This window comes from Corvus brachyrhynchos, unplaced genomic scaffold (assembly GCF_000691975.1).
Source record: "Corvus brachyrhynchos isolate BGI_N302 unplaced genomic scaffold, ASM69197v1 scaffold5, whole genome shotgun sequence".
NCBI lineage: Eukaryota > Metazoa > Chordata > Aves > Passeriformes > Corvidae > Corvus > Corvus brachyrhynchos.
Genome location: NW_008238321.1, coordinates 9297704 through 9311646, shown reverse-complemented (window position 1 = coordinate 9311646; position 13943 = coordinate 9297704). Strand labels below are relative to the sequence as shown.

Here is a 13943-nt window from a genome sequence, read left to right as displayed (position 1 = left end):
GGGCGCCGCGGGGGCGGGGCGGCGTGGCCGGGGCGGTGGCGGGGCGTGGTGGCGGCTTCGTGATCCGCTCTCCGCCCAGGGTTATCGGGCAGGAGCAGCCGCCACCGGGAAACGCCAGGCGGGCGCGTTGCTGCCCGTCGGATGGGCTCGGGGTCAGGGATGCGGCTGGTGGGGGGCTTATCTCTGCTGAGCACAGATGCTGGTTGGGTCGAAGGAGGGAGCGGTGCGTGGTGTGTTCGGGCTGGTCCCGGAGTCTGTGGGGAGGGAGGGATGCGTGTGCATGGGGCCGCCTTGGAAACGGGGTGCTCCGCGGCCGCCCAGGGACTGGCGGTGGGAGGAAAGGGGACGGTGACATTCCGGGAGCGGGCACTGCCGCGTGACTGCCTGGTGGGCGCGGGACGGTTTGGGGATTTAATCAGAAGTGAGGAGGTGGGTGGGGGGAACCTCTTCAAGCTTCCCGTGACGGCAGCGGCATGAGGTGGGGAAACATCCAGGCCACGAGCGACGGGAACTGAGATCTCCGAACTCTCACAGTGTGTCAGGGTCTGTTTCCTTCCTCCTCCTCTTCCTCGGGCTGAGAGCCCGCTCCCCTCCCTCGTGGGTTGTTCCGTGGAGGATTTATTTTATAGATTCTGCTGAAAGCAGGCCATGAGGTCTCAAATTAGGAACGAGCCCCCTTTGGGCAAAGTTGTTACAGAAAAGGGAAAGGCCTCCATTTTCGCTTTCACCTGGCCGCCCCCTCCTTTGCCAGCGTGCCTAAAGCTGAGCTGGGACTGCGGAAGGTGGAGGGAGCCAGTGAGAGGAAAGTGTTTCCCTGAAAAGCTGCACGCCTTTTTCTTGCACTTACAGTTTTTGTAAGCCCCGTGGCGGGCGCAGCCCTATGCCCCAGCCCGGCGCGCCGTGCCGTGGGTGCTGTCGGGGTTTTAGCAGCGAATGAGTTTACCTGGTGATTTTTTCCCCACTGATGAAAGGAGCGTGCGTCCCTCCGCTTTTTCCCCCCCTGTCCTTCCGTGTGCGTCCGCGGTGCTGCCTGCGGAGAGCCCTTCCTCGAGCCTTCCTCGTGCAGTCACTTCCTCGGGCTGATGGACGCCGCGGCTGCCCAATGGCAGCGCGCAGGGCTGCGCGGCCCCGGAGTTAACTCCGCTCCCGCCCGGCCGAGCTGCCGGACCTGGGGCTGGCAGCGAGCAGCGACGGGGATCTTGCCGCAAGGTTGGGCACACGGTGGCTCTCGCCGTCAGGACACCCTGCCCGCTTCTGCAGGCTCTGAGCTTGACAGGGCTTTGAGCCCTGTTAAATGTTCCCGGCTGTATTACGCCAGGTTCTTGCCTTGCTTCAACAACTGTTTCTGAACCAGAGGCAGAAATGTGTTGGCTTTTTTTTTTTTTTTTTTTTTTTCCTCCCTGCTTGCCTGTCAAGGACAGCGTGCTTTGTCATGTTTTATGTCATTTCTGCGCCGTCGCCCGTCTCAGCAATCTGTTGCAGCATGGAGTTCAGTACTGCTGTGTGCCTCCTGAAAGGGAAAAATACAGATCAGCTTGATACCCTCTGATTTCCATCAACATTGGAAGATGATTAATGGCATGGAATGTGCTGCAGGACTTGGTATTGAAAATCTCTAGCTGTGTGAGATGTTTGGGAAGTGAAGAAAGGACAGCTGGGAGCGCTGGCCCCTGCGGCAGTCGGGGTTTGTGGGATAAGCTTGCTCGCTGATCATTTTTGTAAACATCCAGCTGTGAAATACTTGAGCAGTGCTAGCACTTTCAATTATCAGGAAGTTTCAGGCTCAGCACCCTGTAGAGATGAACAGGCAGTTTCCACTTCTGTCTCAGCTATTGTTTGAGGCTATCTTCAAACTTGGGGAGAGAGTCTTCCAAGCATGAAGCAAGCACAAGTGATGCAGTGCTCTGTGACCATCAGCACAAGAGCTGGGGGAAGGCAGTAATGAGAGCAATTACCCTGGCACTGCGCTCCCGAGTGGAGGGACAGGCTGCATAGTGGATCCCACTGCTTTGCAATATTGCGGGACGCCAAATAGCGAAGCTGCTATGTTCCATTATTAGCAGTTAGTGAAGATCTCTGACTTAATGGCTGGCATTTGGGGTCAGGAGCAGCAAAGTTAGGAATCCTAATCCCAGCTCTGCCCCGGGGTCCAGCTGTGCGTCCGAGCAAGTTATTTGTTGCTTGATGGCTCAGCTTGTCTGGCTGGCAAGATGCATCTCTGGGCTGGTGATGCTGAGGTGTAATTCCAGAATATCTCTGTCACCGCGTTTTACAAGCACGTGATGGAAAAAGTGCTGTAAGCTTGTCAGTACCAGGGCTGGCTGTCGCATACCTTTCCCCTTCAGCCTCCTCCTCCATGAAGTTTCAGAGGTGTCACACAGGCGTACCCGCCTGGTACTCCGTATCCCTGCTCCCTAACCACAGGCTCTGTGCAGCTTCTGACTAGGTTGTTTACCAAACCACTGAAGACTGTCTGATCTGTGTCCAGACTTCCCCAGAGAGCGCCTCTGAAAGGTGTGTCCTGGCAGCTCTCAAATGTGCTCTGAAGGTTCCTGAATCTCGTCTTTGCTGCTGGATGCTGGTTCCGATCCATAAGGGAAATGGAAAGCTGGCCAGCTGGGCGAGGGCTGCGTGGAGCTCCTCTAGAACAGTAAACAGTGACTCACCCCCTCCTTGTGTCTTCTCTCTCTTCATGTCAAATATATTGCCTCGCATATGCTTCTCTACTGTCTGATTCACACCACCAGCCTGTCCCTCCCCGCTCTCATTACAAATGAGTGACAAGCGTCAGTCTGCCTTACAGGATGTGTGAAGGTTGTCAGAGCAGGAGAATGGCTTTTTGAATGATGGGGAGAGGGATGGTGCTCTGCCTACCATGCTGCAATGTGCTGGAAATCCATGTCGTGCCTCCGAGCGGCAGAGGCACGGCGACAAAGATTTAAGCATCTGTAGTTGCCTTCACCTGTCAGCTCAGATGTTACCCGTGGTAGGCACATTCGTTTGGCTAGCGCTCTGGAGCGGGGAATAACTTGCGGATAAACGAGAAATTTAAACAGCTGCCTAGGAATTAAATGGCTGCATTTGGGAGAGAGTAGAGTATTCCCTGCATAGCTGTCGGTGCCGAACTGAGACGTGATGGCAGAGATCCCCGTCGCCGCTTGAACCTTGCGCTGTTTTTCTGCCCTCGGGAAGTTGTCGCTGGCCCAGCGGAAGGTGAGGGTTGCGTGTTTTCAGTTTGCTGTATGTGTGTGAGGATGGAAGCTAAACACCAGCAGGGCTGTCTGCCAGGCACTCATGTTCTGGCCGGGGTTGTCTTTCAGTGTAGAAAGAGTTTTTAAAATTCAAGTCCATCCGCAGTTGTCGGGTGTCGGCAGTGACTTTATAGTAATTCCTTAATGTGTAACGCGCTTGGAAAGCCCTGTAGCATGGAAAGTCTGAAATCTCACTCTGGCATGTTTTCTTTCTTAATTGCAAGCCTTGTGTGGAAAGCTCTGTCCGACCTTTGCCTGAGTCAGGCTTTCTGCTGCCTTTCCCTTTCAAAGTGAAGGAACTGCGATCTCTAGATGCTCGAAGCTGAGACTGTCAGGCTTAGGATGTCAGCTGGAGACCTCCAGGTTTTTGGGATGAGGCATAGGAGCTGTCTGAGAGAGGGAGAGGGCGTTGGCAAGGCTGTCAATGGGTAACTATTGCAGAATTACAAGGGCTCTTTATGTAACCCACAGTCAAAACACTTGCTGTAAATACGAGCGTGGAGCTGCTCTGGAAAAGCTTTTTCCCCTCACAGTTGGTGTAATACTACTTGCTGCTTTATTGATGTGGCGTTCGAAATGTGTCGTACTGCTTACAGAGCAGGGATGTAACGCGGTCCTCGTTCCAAAAAGCTGAGCTCCTAATTTTAGATGTGATGCAGCAAACGCAATTAAGGAAAGAAGGGCAGGAGTAGGGTAAAGACTAAAAGGGTTCTAATAATCAAATTGCAGGCAGGGTCCCAGAAGACCCCTGTGCAGCATGTTTAGGGAACGCTGCTGGGTATGGCTTGTTTGCAGAGTGGTTTATGATTCTGTTGTGGGGTTTTGCTTTGTAACTGTGGGAGATGCCATGCTGATTTTTAAGTGTCTTCTTGCTGGTAGCTGAATAGTCTCAAATAGTCCTGATGGGAAGGATTTGGTAGATGAGGAGATGGCACCCAAGGCCCTGGAGGACTGCTGATGAGGATTGCGAGTGGTGTTGTATCGGTTTCGAGTGGAGCCTGGGCCACACCTGTGCCTTCACCTAGTGCAGAGATAAGACTCTCCCTGGCACTCATATCTGACTGTGAGACTTGAGCCTGTTTGAGTGTTTCTACTTGCTCTATGAAATCTTGCCCTTCGGGTCAGGCCAGCCCACAGTCTCCCATCCTTGTTTTAAGAGGGTCTGGCATCACAATTCCTGTTGGTGCCTTGAACCTCCTCATTAATCTCTGTGTCAGCAGCAGCCATGGCCATGTCAGTCAGTCAGCCCATGGCCCCTGGTGCAGTAGGGTGGATCCCAGCCTATCTGGGAGGGATGCTGGCCCATCCAGAGTGCCTTGGTGTGTGGGGGGGAGACAGGTGTGCAGCAGAAGACGCTGTGCCGAGCGCCTGTGCTGTCCGCTGAGGAATGTGCAGGGTAAGGAGCTGTTGCTTTGGTGACATGGAGCAACAGGTGACCAGAAGGGTTTCATCACTCAGAGCCGGAGCATTGCTCGGGGTGGCAGGTGAGCCCTCACGCTGACCCCCACTGGAGGTAACCTCACCCCTGGGCTCTTGTTTTCCATGATATTTTACATTTCTTTCCATCTCCGCGCAGCCAAGTGGCCGCGTTCAGTTTTTCCATCGGCTGGCGCAGAAAACGCTTTGAAGACGCGCTGGGTGAGGATCAAAAGGCTTTTTGTGCAGTTGGTGGGTGTGACGGGGCTGTCGTTGGCCTCCCCCTCCTTTTTGCCTTTCCTTTTCCGGCGTTCGCAGCGCGGCGAGCGGCCAGCGCGCCCAGCGCGCCCCTTCCCTTGTAGGGATGGGGGCGGCGAGGGAGGGGGGATGCCGCCGAGGGAAGGAAGAGTTTCTGATGCTGTGGGAATGTGAGCGCTCAAACTCTGTAAACAGCTGGTGACTCACTGCATAACTATGGCACCAACTGCCTGCGGCCCGGCTGCGCCTCTGCAGGGAGGGGGCTGCCGGCCCTTTCCTCTACGCACTGGCAGCGCCTCTGCGCTCCTCAACTCCGAGACCGGTTGGCCAAGACAAGGAGCTTTTTCCTTCCTCCCAGCTGCCAGTGCCTACGTCTGCGCCTCCGGCCGGGAGGTAGGGGTGGGCAGCAAATGCCTGGTGCGGAGGGGAAGCGATGGACGGTGAAAGGGCAGTGCTGGGGTCTGAAGAGGTGCCTGTGCTCGCAGGAGATGCTGCCCTGAAGAGCACGCAGACAGAGGTTGGGCACATCCCCGTCTGTCTGTCGGAGGCAGCTGCGGGGGGCTGGGACTTGCCCCCCCCTGCCCTGTGCCCTGCCCACTCCTGCTGTCCTGTCGAGACAGGGGCTGTGGCTGGAGGTGTGCCCGGGGTGGGGCTCAGTGCTGGAGGAGAGCAGGGAAGGACTCGGTGATGCCCTAGAAAATGCAGCGCACACCAGTTGCTGTAAGTGGTCCATTCATCACGGAGCATCTTGGCTTGTGTGCTGTGGGACTGTCCTTGTCCCTCCTCCAGACATGGAGAGCTGTGCTGTCTCGGGCTTAAAAATAGAGGAGGCGCCTAAATACACTCCCTAATATCTAGGATAGTATCTTGCAGCTCTGCAATTACAGGATTATTTTTTTCCCCTCCTGCTCTTCATCTTGATTTTTACGTAAGTCGTGTGCTGATGAGGTGTCTTGACTGATAAAATTCAAGTGACAGCAGCACGGGCTGAGCCAGCACCTTCACCCACCCGGCTCCCCCTGGTCCCCACGCCCCACCTTTGCACCCCCCCAAATCCCGCCACCCCTGTTTGCAGATATGAATGAGTTTGTTTACTCTCCGACGACCTCGTGATGTCTTTGCACAGACATGACCTGAAGTCATTATTGCTTTTGGGCTTCTCTGTTTCCATGGTGACTGTCTCCGGGTTGGCTACTTTCCCAAGGTCACCATGGCAACTATCAGAAGGGAATCATGCTTGGGATGCTTTGGCTGGATTTTTCATGAATGATTAGGATGTGTGACACGATGCAGACGTGGAAATGGGGAGGGTTTGGGCTGGGCTGGAGAAGGTGGGGGGAGAGAGAGGACTCCCGCCAGACAGGCAGCGCTCTGCGGTGCCGCGGGTGTGCAGCCCTCGAAGCTGCCCTGCGTCGGGGGCACCGGTGCCTCACCCCCTCCCCGCTGGGGAGCCGTAGCAGAGGCTGTGATGGTGGCACGGCTGCCGGTGCCTCTCCCGGGGTAGGTACCATCGGGCCGCCGTGCTGCCGTCACCATGGGGTGAAGGGGTTGGGTGGAGGTGCAGGCAGGTGGATTTTCTGCAAGGCGCTGGTCAGAGGGGTGTAGTCTCTGGCTGAGGTGAGAGTGAAGGGCAGTGTCGCGGCAGGGGACGGGCTGGCTGCCGATGGACATGCCTCCATGTCACTAGAAATATCGAGCAGGTTTGCTCTCTTGGTCTGGGGCTGGAGGATTGGGAAGCAACAGTCTTGGTGTGTTGGGAGAGGTGAACTCCTTCCTGGCTTTGTTGTCGGGGGCTTTTGTTTCTGTTGTTTGGGTTTTCTGGTCGCGTCTCCTTTGGGTGGGGACAGCGCTGGAAGCAGGTTACAAACCAGGCAGCTTCTCTCTGGGTTGCTGGCTCAATTTTGAGCCGGGTTAATAATCATCAAAATGAGAATGAAGGGAGTTGTTGTCTTGTGGCTTTTCAGTGCCTTTTATGAGCAGAGGTAACTCGTAATTCAGTCCCTAATAGGCCATTTGGAGCGTCTGGGATTCCTCCAGAGGGAGGTGAGACAGTGACAGGGCCTTGGAGGCCACGCTCCATTCTCCCCTTGGGAAGGGGTGGCACATGGCAAGGTGGTGCGTGGTGCTTAGTGTGACTCTTGTTTACAGATGAGTGTAGGTGTCCTTCTTTCCTCCCTGCCCTGTCTTCTCTGCTGGATCTTAGTGTGGTTAATAGCAAAATACAAGGTCTTGGTGTTAAAAAGCAATGCACTTGTCAACACAAATTTCTCTTTCTCTTATCTGAATAGGGTAAGTGATATCTGAATCCATCCCAGCGCTTCAAACAACTGTGTGGTTATTTCTTCAAATGGTGGTTGAGTTGGGGGTTTGGACTGTGTGTTGGGTATCTTCTTCCTGCCCTCATCTCCGAGATTAACCTGGAAACCTTGTTTTGTTTTTCCAGTTGCAATTTCTGAGCAGTTTTGTCCGGAAGACTGTGCTCAGGTTATGACGACTAATCCCAAACCGAACAAGGCATTAAAGGTAGGGAAGAAGCTGAGTGGGTGGTGCTGGGTGGCTGGGGAGGCTGTCACAGAACTGTGCGATGTTGTTCGTACGTGACTGTTCTTTTTCATTCCAAGAGACTCTTACAAATGGGTGCTGATACAATTTCCCACTGTCTACAGGAAAAGTTAGGGTAGAAAAACACTGGTATTACCCAGAAAGAGGCCTGAAGTCTCTGGGATGGCATGGAGGTTGGCATATCCCAGCAGCTACCCAAGAGTCTTCTGACTATAGGAAGTATTGGCAGCATCCTGAAACCAGTGCTCCCAGGCTTGGAAATGAAATTCTTTTACTCTCAGGACTGGGAGGCACTGGGGAAGGGGGTTGTTCAGCTGGTGTCTCCCAGATCCATGAGACAGTAAATGCCTCGGACATACCGGCTTGATGGTGTTAATGCATTATTGAACATTGGTTTCCAGTGCTTTGGCTCTTCATTCCATATGTCCTGCAGTCTCTGAAAAGACAAAAGGATAGTGTCTTAAAAGTTCTGGGTTCAGGGATACTGAAGGTCTTTTTCAGCCTAAACAATTTTGTGATTCTGAAAATAATGGTGGTGGCAAATGTGCTTGAGAAAAGGACAAGGCCTTGGTGGTTTTCTCATGTAACTTCAGTCTGGCCTGTGCCCCAGCAAAACCAAATCAGGCTCTGTCCTTGAAGCCAAGCATGGTTGGTTTTGTTCACTACTCAAATCCACAGTCTTCAACGAAAAGCCACAAAATTCTGAATTAAGCCCTGCATAGAAGCAGCTATTTTGCTTTTGAGATGCTGCACTGGTGTCCCAGCGTAATGCTGGGAAAAGGTGTCATCTTAGCGTTGAGTACGAATTCCAGGTCCTGACAAAGGACTTCACAAAAAAAGGCTTCAGCCAACTTTACATTTATCCCCTTGAAAATCTTGCTGTTGGGTTCACATTGGGTGTGTAAAGCTCACTGCTTTCTCTGACCTAAGAGGGAGACCCAAATGCAGACAGCTGCAGTGCTCAGATCTCTGCCATGCTTAACCCAGATGTTTTAGTGGAGCTTGTGCTCTCCACAGCACATCGGGGGTGTTTTCCAGGTAGGGCTGTGACATTGCTGAGGGGTGGTGGCCTTTTCTCTTTCTGCTGCCCAGAGCATCCCCTCACATCGGGTTGCTGCTACCCCTGTGCTGTTGGTGTTTGCAGGTAAAGGAGGAGTCAGGAGAGAATGCCCCGGTGCTGAGTGATGATGAACTCGTGTCAATGTCCGTACGGGAGCTGAACCAGCACCTGAGGGGTCTCACCAAAGAGGAGGTCATCCGTCTGAAGCAGCGGAGGCGCACGCTGAAGAACCGGGGCTACGCTGCCAGCTGCCGCATCAAGCGTGTGACTCAGAAAGAGGAGCTCGAGAGGCAGCGGGTTGAGCTGCAGCAAGAGGTGGAGAAGCTGGCCAGAGAAAACAGCAGCATGAAGCTAGAGCTGGATGCCTTGCGCTCCAAGTACGAAGCACTCCAGACCTTTGCTCGTACTGTGGCGCGAGGGCCTATTACCCCGACCAAAGTTGCCACCACCAGTGTCATCACCATCGTGAAATCAGCCGAAATCTCATCCAGTTCTGTGCCGTTTTCAGCAGCGTCCTAGTGCCCTCGGTGGGGGGAACTAGCAGCCTTTCAGAGGGGAGGGGATAAGGCTCTTATGCATTGTTCCGGAGTCCTTGGTCACGTCAAGAATTGGCATTTTAAGAAGTCTCTTCCAAAAGTGCAAAAAACAGAAGAAAAAAAAAAAGAAAAGAGAAAAACAAACAAACCCAAAGGGTTCCTACAAAGGGAACTTAACTGGCTGCTTCTGTCTGGACTCAGTGGCTCCATCAACCTCTCGTGTCCAGGATTTGAGCTCTGTATGCAGTACAAATTGCAAGATCTGCTTCCTCCTTCCCCCCCGCCTCCACAAACCCCTCTCAGCTGTGGGCAGCTTTCCAGCTGGGAGAAGATACCTGAGGAGCCTCCGGAGTCTTCGTGAATGATGCTCAAGAGCCAGGAAACAGATGGACCGTAGAAATCATCATGTGAGATGAATGTATGGGAAAAAGAGTTTCCTTCAGTGGCCTCCTACTCCTTGTAAGAAGGGTCTCCCCTACCTTCCCCACTTCCATCTGATACTATTAACGAGGGCAGGAATATAGGCTTTTTGGATTTGATTTCATCCTGCTAAGAGTGGATGGGAGTGGGAGGATGATGGAGATAAATGCTTGGGTCTGACCACACCCATTAAGAATAACCTTTTGTTTTCAATCCATGCTGTTAAAATATGGAAAAATATATATTTTACATATTTTAATATGCCCCATTACCTGTGTGGCCTGTAAAAAAACTACATTGCAGCCTCCTTTATTCCAAGCCCAAGTTCCCCAATAGCTCCTTCCCAAAGGTGTGCCTGTGAATTGGGTATATTTATGCAGTTTATTTCTTCCAAATGATCCACAGTCTTGAAGTAGCAGCTTTCATTTCCTGGATTACCTGAAGCTGAAGGGAGGGAGGCACAGTAAATACTGTGAAGAGCAGTGTGATGGGGAGGAGAAGGGGAGATGAGGAGGAAAAATGCTGCACGTATTATTGGTGGAGGCAGAATTGGCTGTGAGAGAAGGTGGGACAGTTCTGCTGGGATCAGCACTATGAGAAGGGGTTTGTGCAGAGAATTTTGGAAGGATGTTTTTAAAGCACTGAAGTGTAACTAGAGGGCAATAGCATTCAGCCAGGAGGAGAGACGTTTAGAGTCTCCTCTTTGACAAAAGCATTGGTAGGTTAGCAATGAGCATCCTTAGCTGGGGAGCTGCGCTCGCCAGTCCTTGGTGATCAGAGGAGGGCTATGGGGAGGTCAGATGGGAGCTTGGAAGAGTCTTTCCCTCTCCATAGCACATCAGACGCTGAATTTGGGATCCAAAGAGTACAGTGAACAACCCTCAGTGTTCAGACAACCTGTGTGAATGTGACCCTGAAACTTGATGCTTTCTCTTGCAAAGGGGTGAGTTATCCCGAGAGGCACACGGAGGGCAGGATGGAAAATCAGTGCGTGTGTAGGGGACAGAAGAATTGGGATTGAGAAGTCGTTTGTTTGGCTCTGAGCAGTGGTTTGGGAGAGGGATTTCTGGCTTGGCAGTGGGCAGGATTTGGGAAGCTGAAAGGAGAGATTCTGCTGTCTCACAGCAGTGATGAAATGTTGAATGTTTCCAGGTCACTGTAAAAAAAAAAAAAATAGCTATGTTGGTGTTCGTGTGTTTTCTTGTTGTTTTTTTTCTTCTTGAAGTAGGAAAGAAAAGGGACTGTGAGTTTTGTAGGGCAGGTCAGAGACTTGTGGAATGGACGATGCCTGTTGTCATGCAGGTGAGAAGAGAATGAGATTGCTGAGGTTTAAGATGAGGAGAAGAGCTTAGAGAACTTGGGCTCCAGAACAGAAAACAAAGATCACGGGGAATTCATAAGTGGTTTGGACTGAAAGAGAATAATCAAGTGCTACCGTTGTTGGAAAGAGGACAGTGAACTGGCATCTGACACCCAGTATAATTTGTTGTTTGAGGCTTTGTCTTGCCTTGAATGGCAGTAAGTTGGTAGACATTCAGTGAAGCCCTACTTGTCTTTGGAAGAAGTTGTTAGCTTGCTTTTTCTTTTTTTTTTTTTCACCTTGTCATCGGAGTCTCTGGATTTCCCAGGAGGATCCTTTGTGAAATAGGTTAATGAAAAGAGAAACCTCAGACTTGGTTCTCATTCAGTCCCCAACATCGACATCCGTGACCTTACTGAGCCAGAAAGGGTGTCAGTGAAATGCTTCCTGAAGGCTCGTTCCCCCTGCCAGATCCATGTGTTTTGGAGGGGAGCAGGGAGTTTCCTTCAAGTGATTTTCCAACATGTAGAGTTTGGATGACACTTAGTGTTACCTCATTTCTCCTCCATTCCCTCCCTATCTCCAAACAGGCAGATCGATGTCCTGTGTATCAGTTATTGACTCCCACAGCAGAAGCTGAGGAAGAGAAAGATGTTACGGTCATTTCCTGGTCCTCTCATGTTCTCCAGCTCACAGACATTGGACACTTTCCCAGACCTTACAGGTGCCTCCAAAAACAGGCAAAATGGAGACTCCTGGCACTGTTGGGGCTTTAAATGAAAACTTTAATGAAAAAGGCCAGTTGACTTGAAAATGCCCAAATGCTTCCAGTCTTTAAAACAGCTCCAGAGCTCCATAACATTCCTGGCTAGATAGGAACACCCTCTGGCTGCCCTTGACACCCCTCCGGGGAAATCAGACCTGTCTCACCAAAGGGGACGGAGGTCGAACTTTGTTCCGTGGGGTCTTCTTGCTGTTGGAATGAGTTGAGAAACATATCTTTATGTGGCACTTCCCTTGTGGCCAAGTATTTCTTTTTTTTCCAGTTCTTGGAAGGGTGCCAAAGGCTTGTCCTAGTGATTGCTAGTTTGGTGCTGGTAGGCACTTAAATCTCTGGTCACTCAATAAAGAACAAGAGGCCTGGGTGTTGTTAAAGCTGTTGATACCATAGCCATGGTAGGTAATCCATATTGGATATCCATAAGGACCACGTGGAAATATTTAAAGAGAGAGAAATATATATATAAATATATAATTATATACATTTTATCGTACAGATTTTTCGTAAAAAAGAAAAAAAATAATTTTTTTTCCAAGTTTGATACTGTAAATCTTTATTAAAAGAAATTGCCAGTCCAGGGCTCCCTGGGTGGTGACCTGGAGGGGAATGAAATGTCCTGGCTAAACTTCCACAGAGGGATCAGAATTGCAAGGTAACGTGGAGGGAGGAATGACCCGAAAGCTGTTGATCGCGTTGGAGACCCAGCTCCTCCACCCTCCTCCCTGGAGGGCCCTCCAGCTTGGGGTTGTCGCGTTGCATTCCTCTGGGGTTCGGTTCGTTTCTGTTGTGTTTTATTTTTTTTTTTTGTTCGTTTTGTTTTGTTTGTTTGTTGGTTTTTTTTTTTTTTTTCTCTCCGTCCTGCACTTGCCAGCCTGACACCCAGGGCGAGCGCGGCGTGGGGAGCCGGCGGCGTGGGACGCGTGCCCGCGGCCGCACCTCCTGCGCGTTTCTTTGCTGCAGTACTTTGGATGCCGGGGCTCCCTTCTCTGCTCCTCTTAGCTTGTCCCCCCGACCCCGCTGAGGCACGGGGGCTGTGGCTGGGGTCCCTCTCCCCTGGGCCTGGCCTTTCTTTGGTTGCTCCCCATCCGCAGCGTGACGTGGGAAGCGAGGGCTGGGCGGGAGGCAGGAGAAGACGAAAGCGTCGTCGTGCAGGGACCGGGAAGGGACACCTCTGTTCTCGTAGACGTGTTTGCTGTGCTCTCTGTCGGGAGTGGGGAACCTTTCCCTCCAGGGCAGCTCCAGATCGCTTTGAAACAAGGCAGAGTCTCTGCTCTCGCCCAACCCTACCGTCTGCTGGGAGGAGACCGCAAAATGCAGAGACCTGGGTGCCACGGCAGCTCCGGGACGGCGGGGAGGGACGAGGCGCTGGCACTGGGCTGGGGCGGAGGCGAGCTGTGCCACAGCGGTCAGGCCACGGGATGGCTCAGACCCGGGGAGGAGGAGAAGGTGGCAGTTTTTTCTCTCTCGAATCATTGTATATAAAAAAAAAAAAAAAAAAAAAAAGAAAAAAAAAAAAAAAAAAGGGGAAAAAAAAAAAAGGAGAAAAAAAAAAAAAGAAACAAAACACAACCGAAAAACTTTTGTAATGTGGATTTGTTTTCCTTCGTCTGTATTTCAGTCTGCTGGGGTGTTTCTGTAGATGGTGGATACTTGCTTTCATTTTTTTAATGATAGAAGTCTTCTGTTTTAAGTTGTTTTTTATCACCAGCTCATTCTATCCTCTGTGGTTACTCAGTAATTTCATTTCAATATTTATTTTTGTGCTGCTTTTTTATTATAAAATAAATTATTGATATACCAAGCAATGTGGATTCCTGTTTGTAAGGCGAATAGCCCTGTGTATGTGTCCATTACTTCTCTTGACAGCCACAACGTAATTTATTGCTGTAAATTTAGCTGCAGTGACTGGTTTTTTTGTACCTTTCCAATAAAGCATTTTCTGGTTTCAGACTTGCCCTGGTCTATGGTCAGCGTTTTGGAGCCTGAATTGATCTTCAGTGGAGTGTTTTCCTCAGGTTTTTTGCTGCCTGTCCCCAGTGCAGCACACGGCTGGCTGTGGCAATGCGCTGAGTGATGTGTTTTTTGGAGGCAGGCTGGGCTAAGGCGAGTGGGATCTTTTGCAATCATCTGACCCAGCCTGCTGAAGCACATCTCAGCCTTGCTGTGGTGCTTTCTTGGGACGCTTGGAATGTGCTCCAGGGATAGCTCTTGTCCGAGCTGTTTGTCAGGTCCATCCCAGGCTCAGACCGCGTGTGTGTGTTCCTAACCCAGGGGCTCTGTCTTTGTGCACAGTCAGTGGGTGTCTGTGTTAGCACAACCAGGACTGACAGCTCAGCAGGCACCTGCCTGCAGTTGTGAT

At 51.5% G+C, this 13943-nt stretch overlaps 2 protein-coding genes across 4 annotated transcripts in view; one reads left to right on the top strand and one right to left on the bottom strand.

Moving 5' to 3' along the window:
• LOC103615433 (lysosomal alpha-glucosidase) overlaps window positions 1-1069 on the bottom strand; it is a 15438-nt gene extending 14369 nt beyond the window's left edge. Inside the window, exon 1 of the mRNA XM_008633480.2 lies at window positions 944-1069. The gene's annotated coding sequence lies outside the window, so the exon portion shown is untranslated. The remainder of the gene's footprint in view (window positions 1-943) is intronic.
• A 1473-nt stretch (window positions 1070-2542) lies between these two features.
• Window positions 2543-13532, top strand: MAFK (MAF bZIP transcription factor K). 3 transcript variants are annotated; one of them, XM_008633479.2, is made up of 3 exons: window positions 2543-3213; window positions 7369-7448; window positions 8632-13532. In XM_008633479.2, exons 2-3 carry the CDS (start codon window positions 7413-7415, stop codon window positions 9064-9066), a joined length of 471 nt encoding a protein of 156 aa, XP_008631701.1. In that variant the 5' UTR covers window positions 2543-3213; window positions 7369-7412; the 3' UTR covers window positions 9067-13532. The 3 variants fall into 3 exon arrangements, with proteins under 3 accessions (XP_008631701.1, XP_017589609.1, XP_017589610.1); XM_017734120.1 differs by lacking the exon at window positions 2543-3213 and adding an exon at window positions 5011-5318; XM_017734121.1 differs by lacking the exon at window positions 2543-3213 and adding an exon at window positions 6307-6425.
• Window positions 13533-13943: the final 411 nt, after the last annotated feature.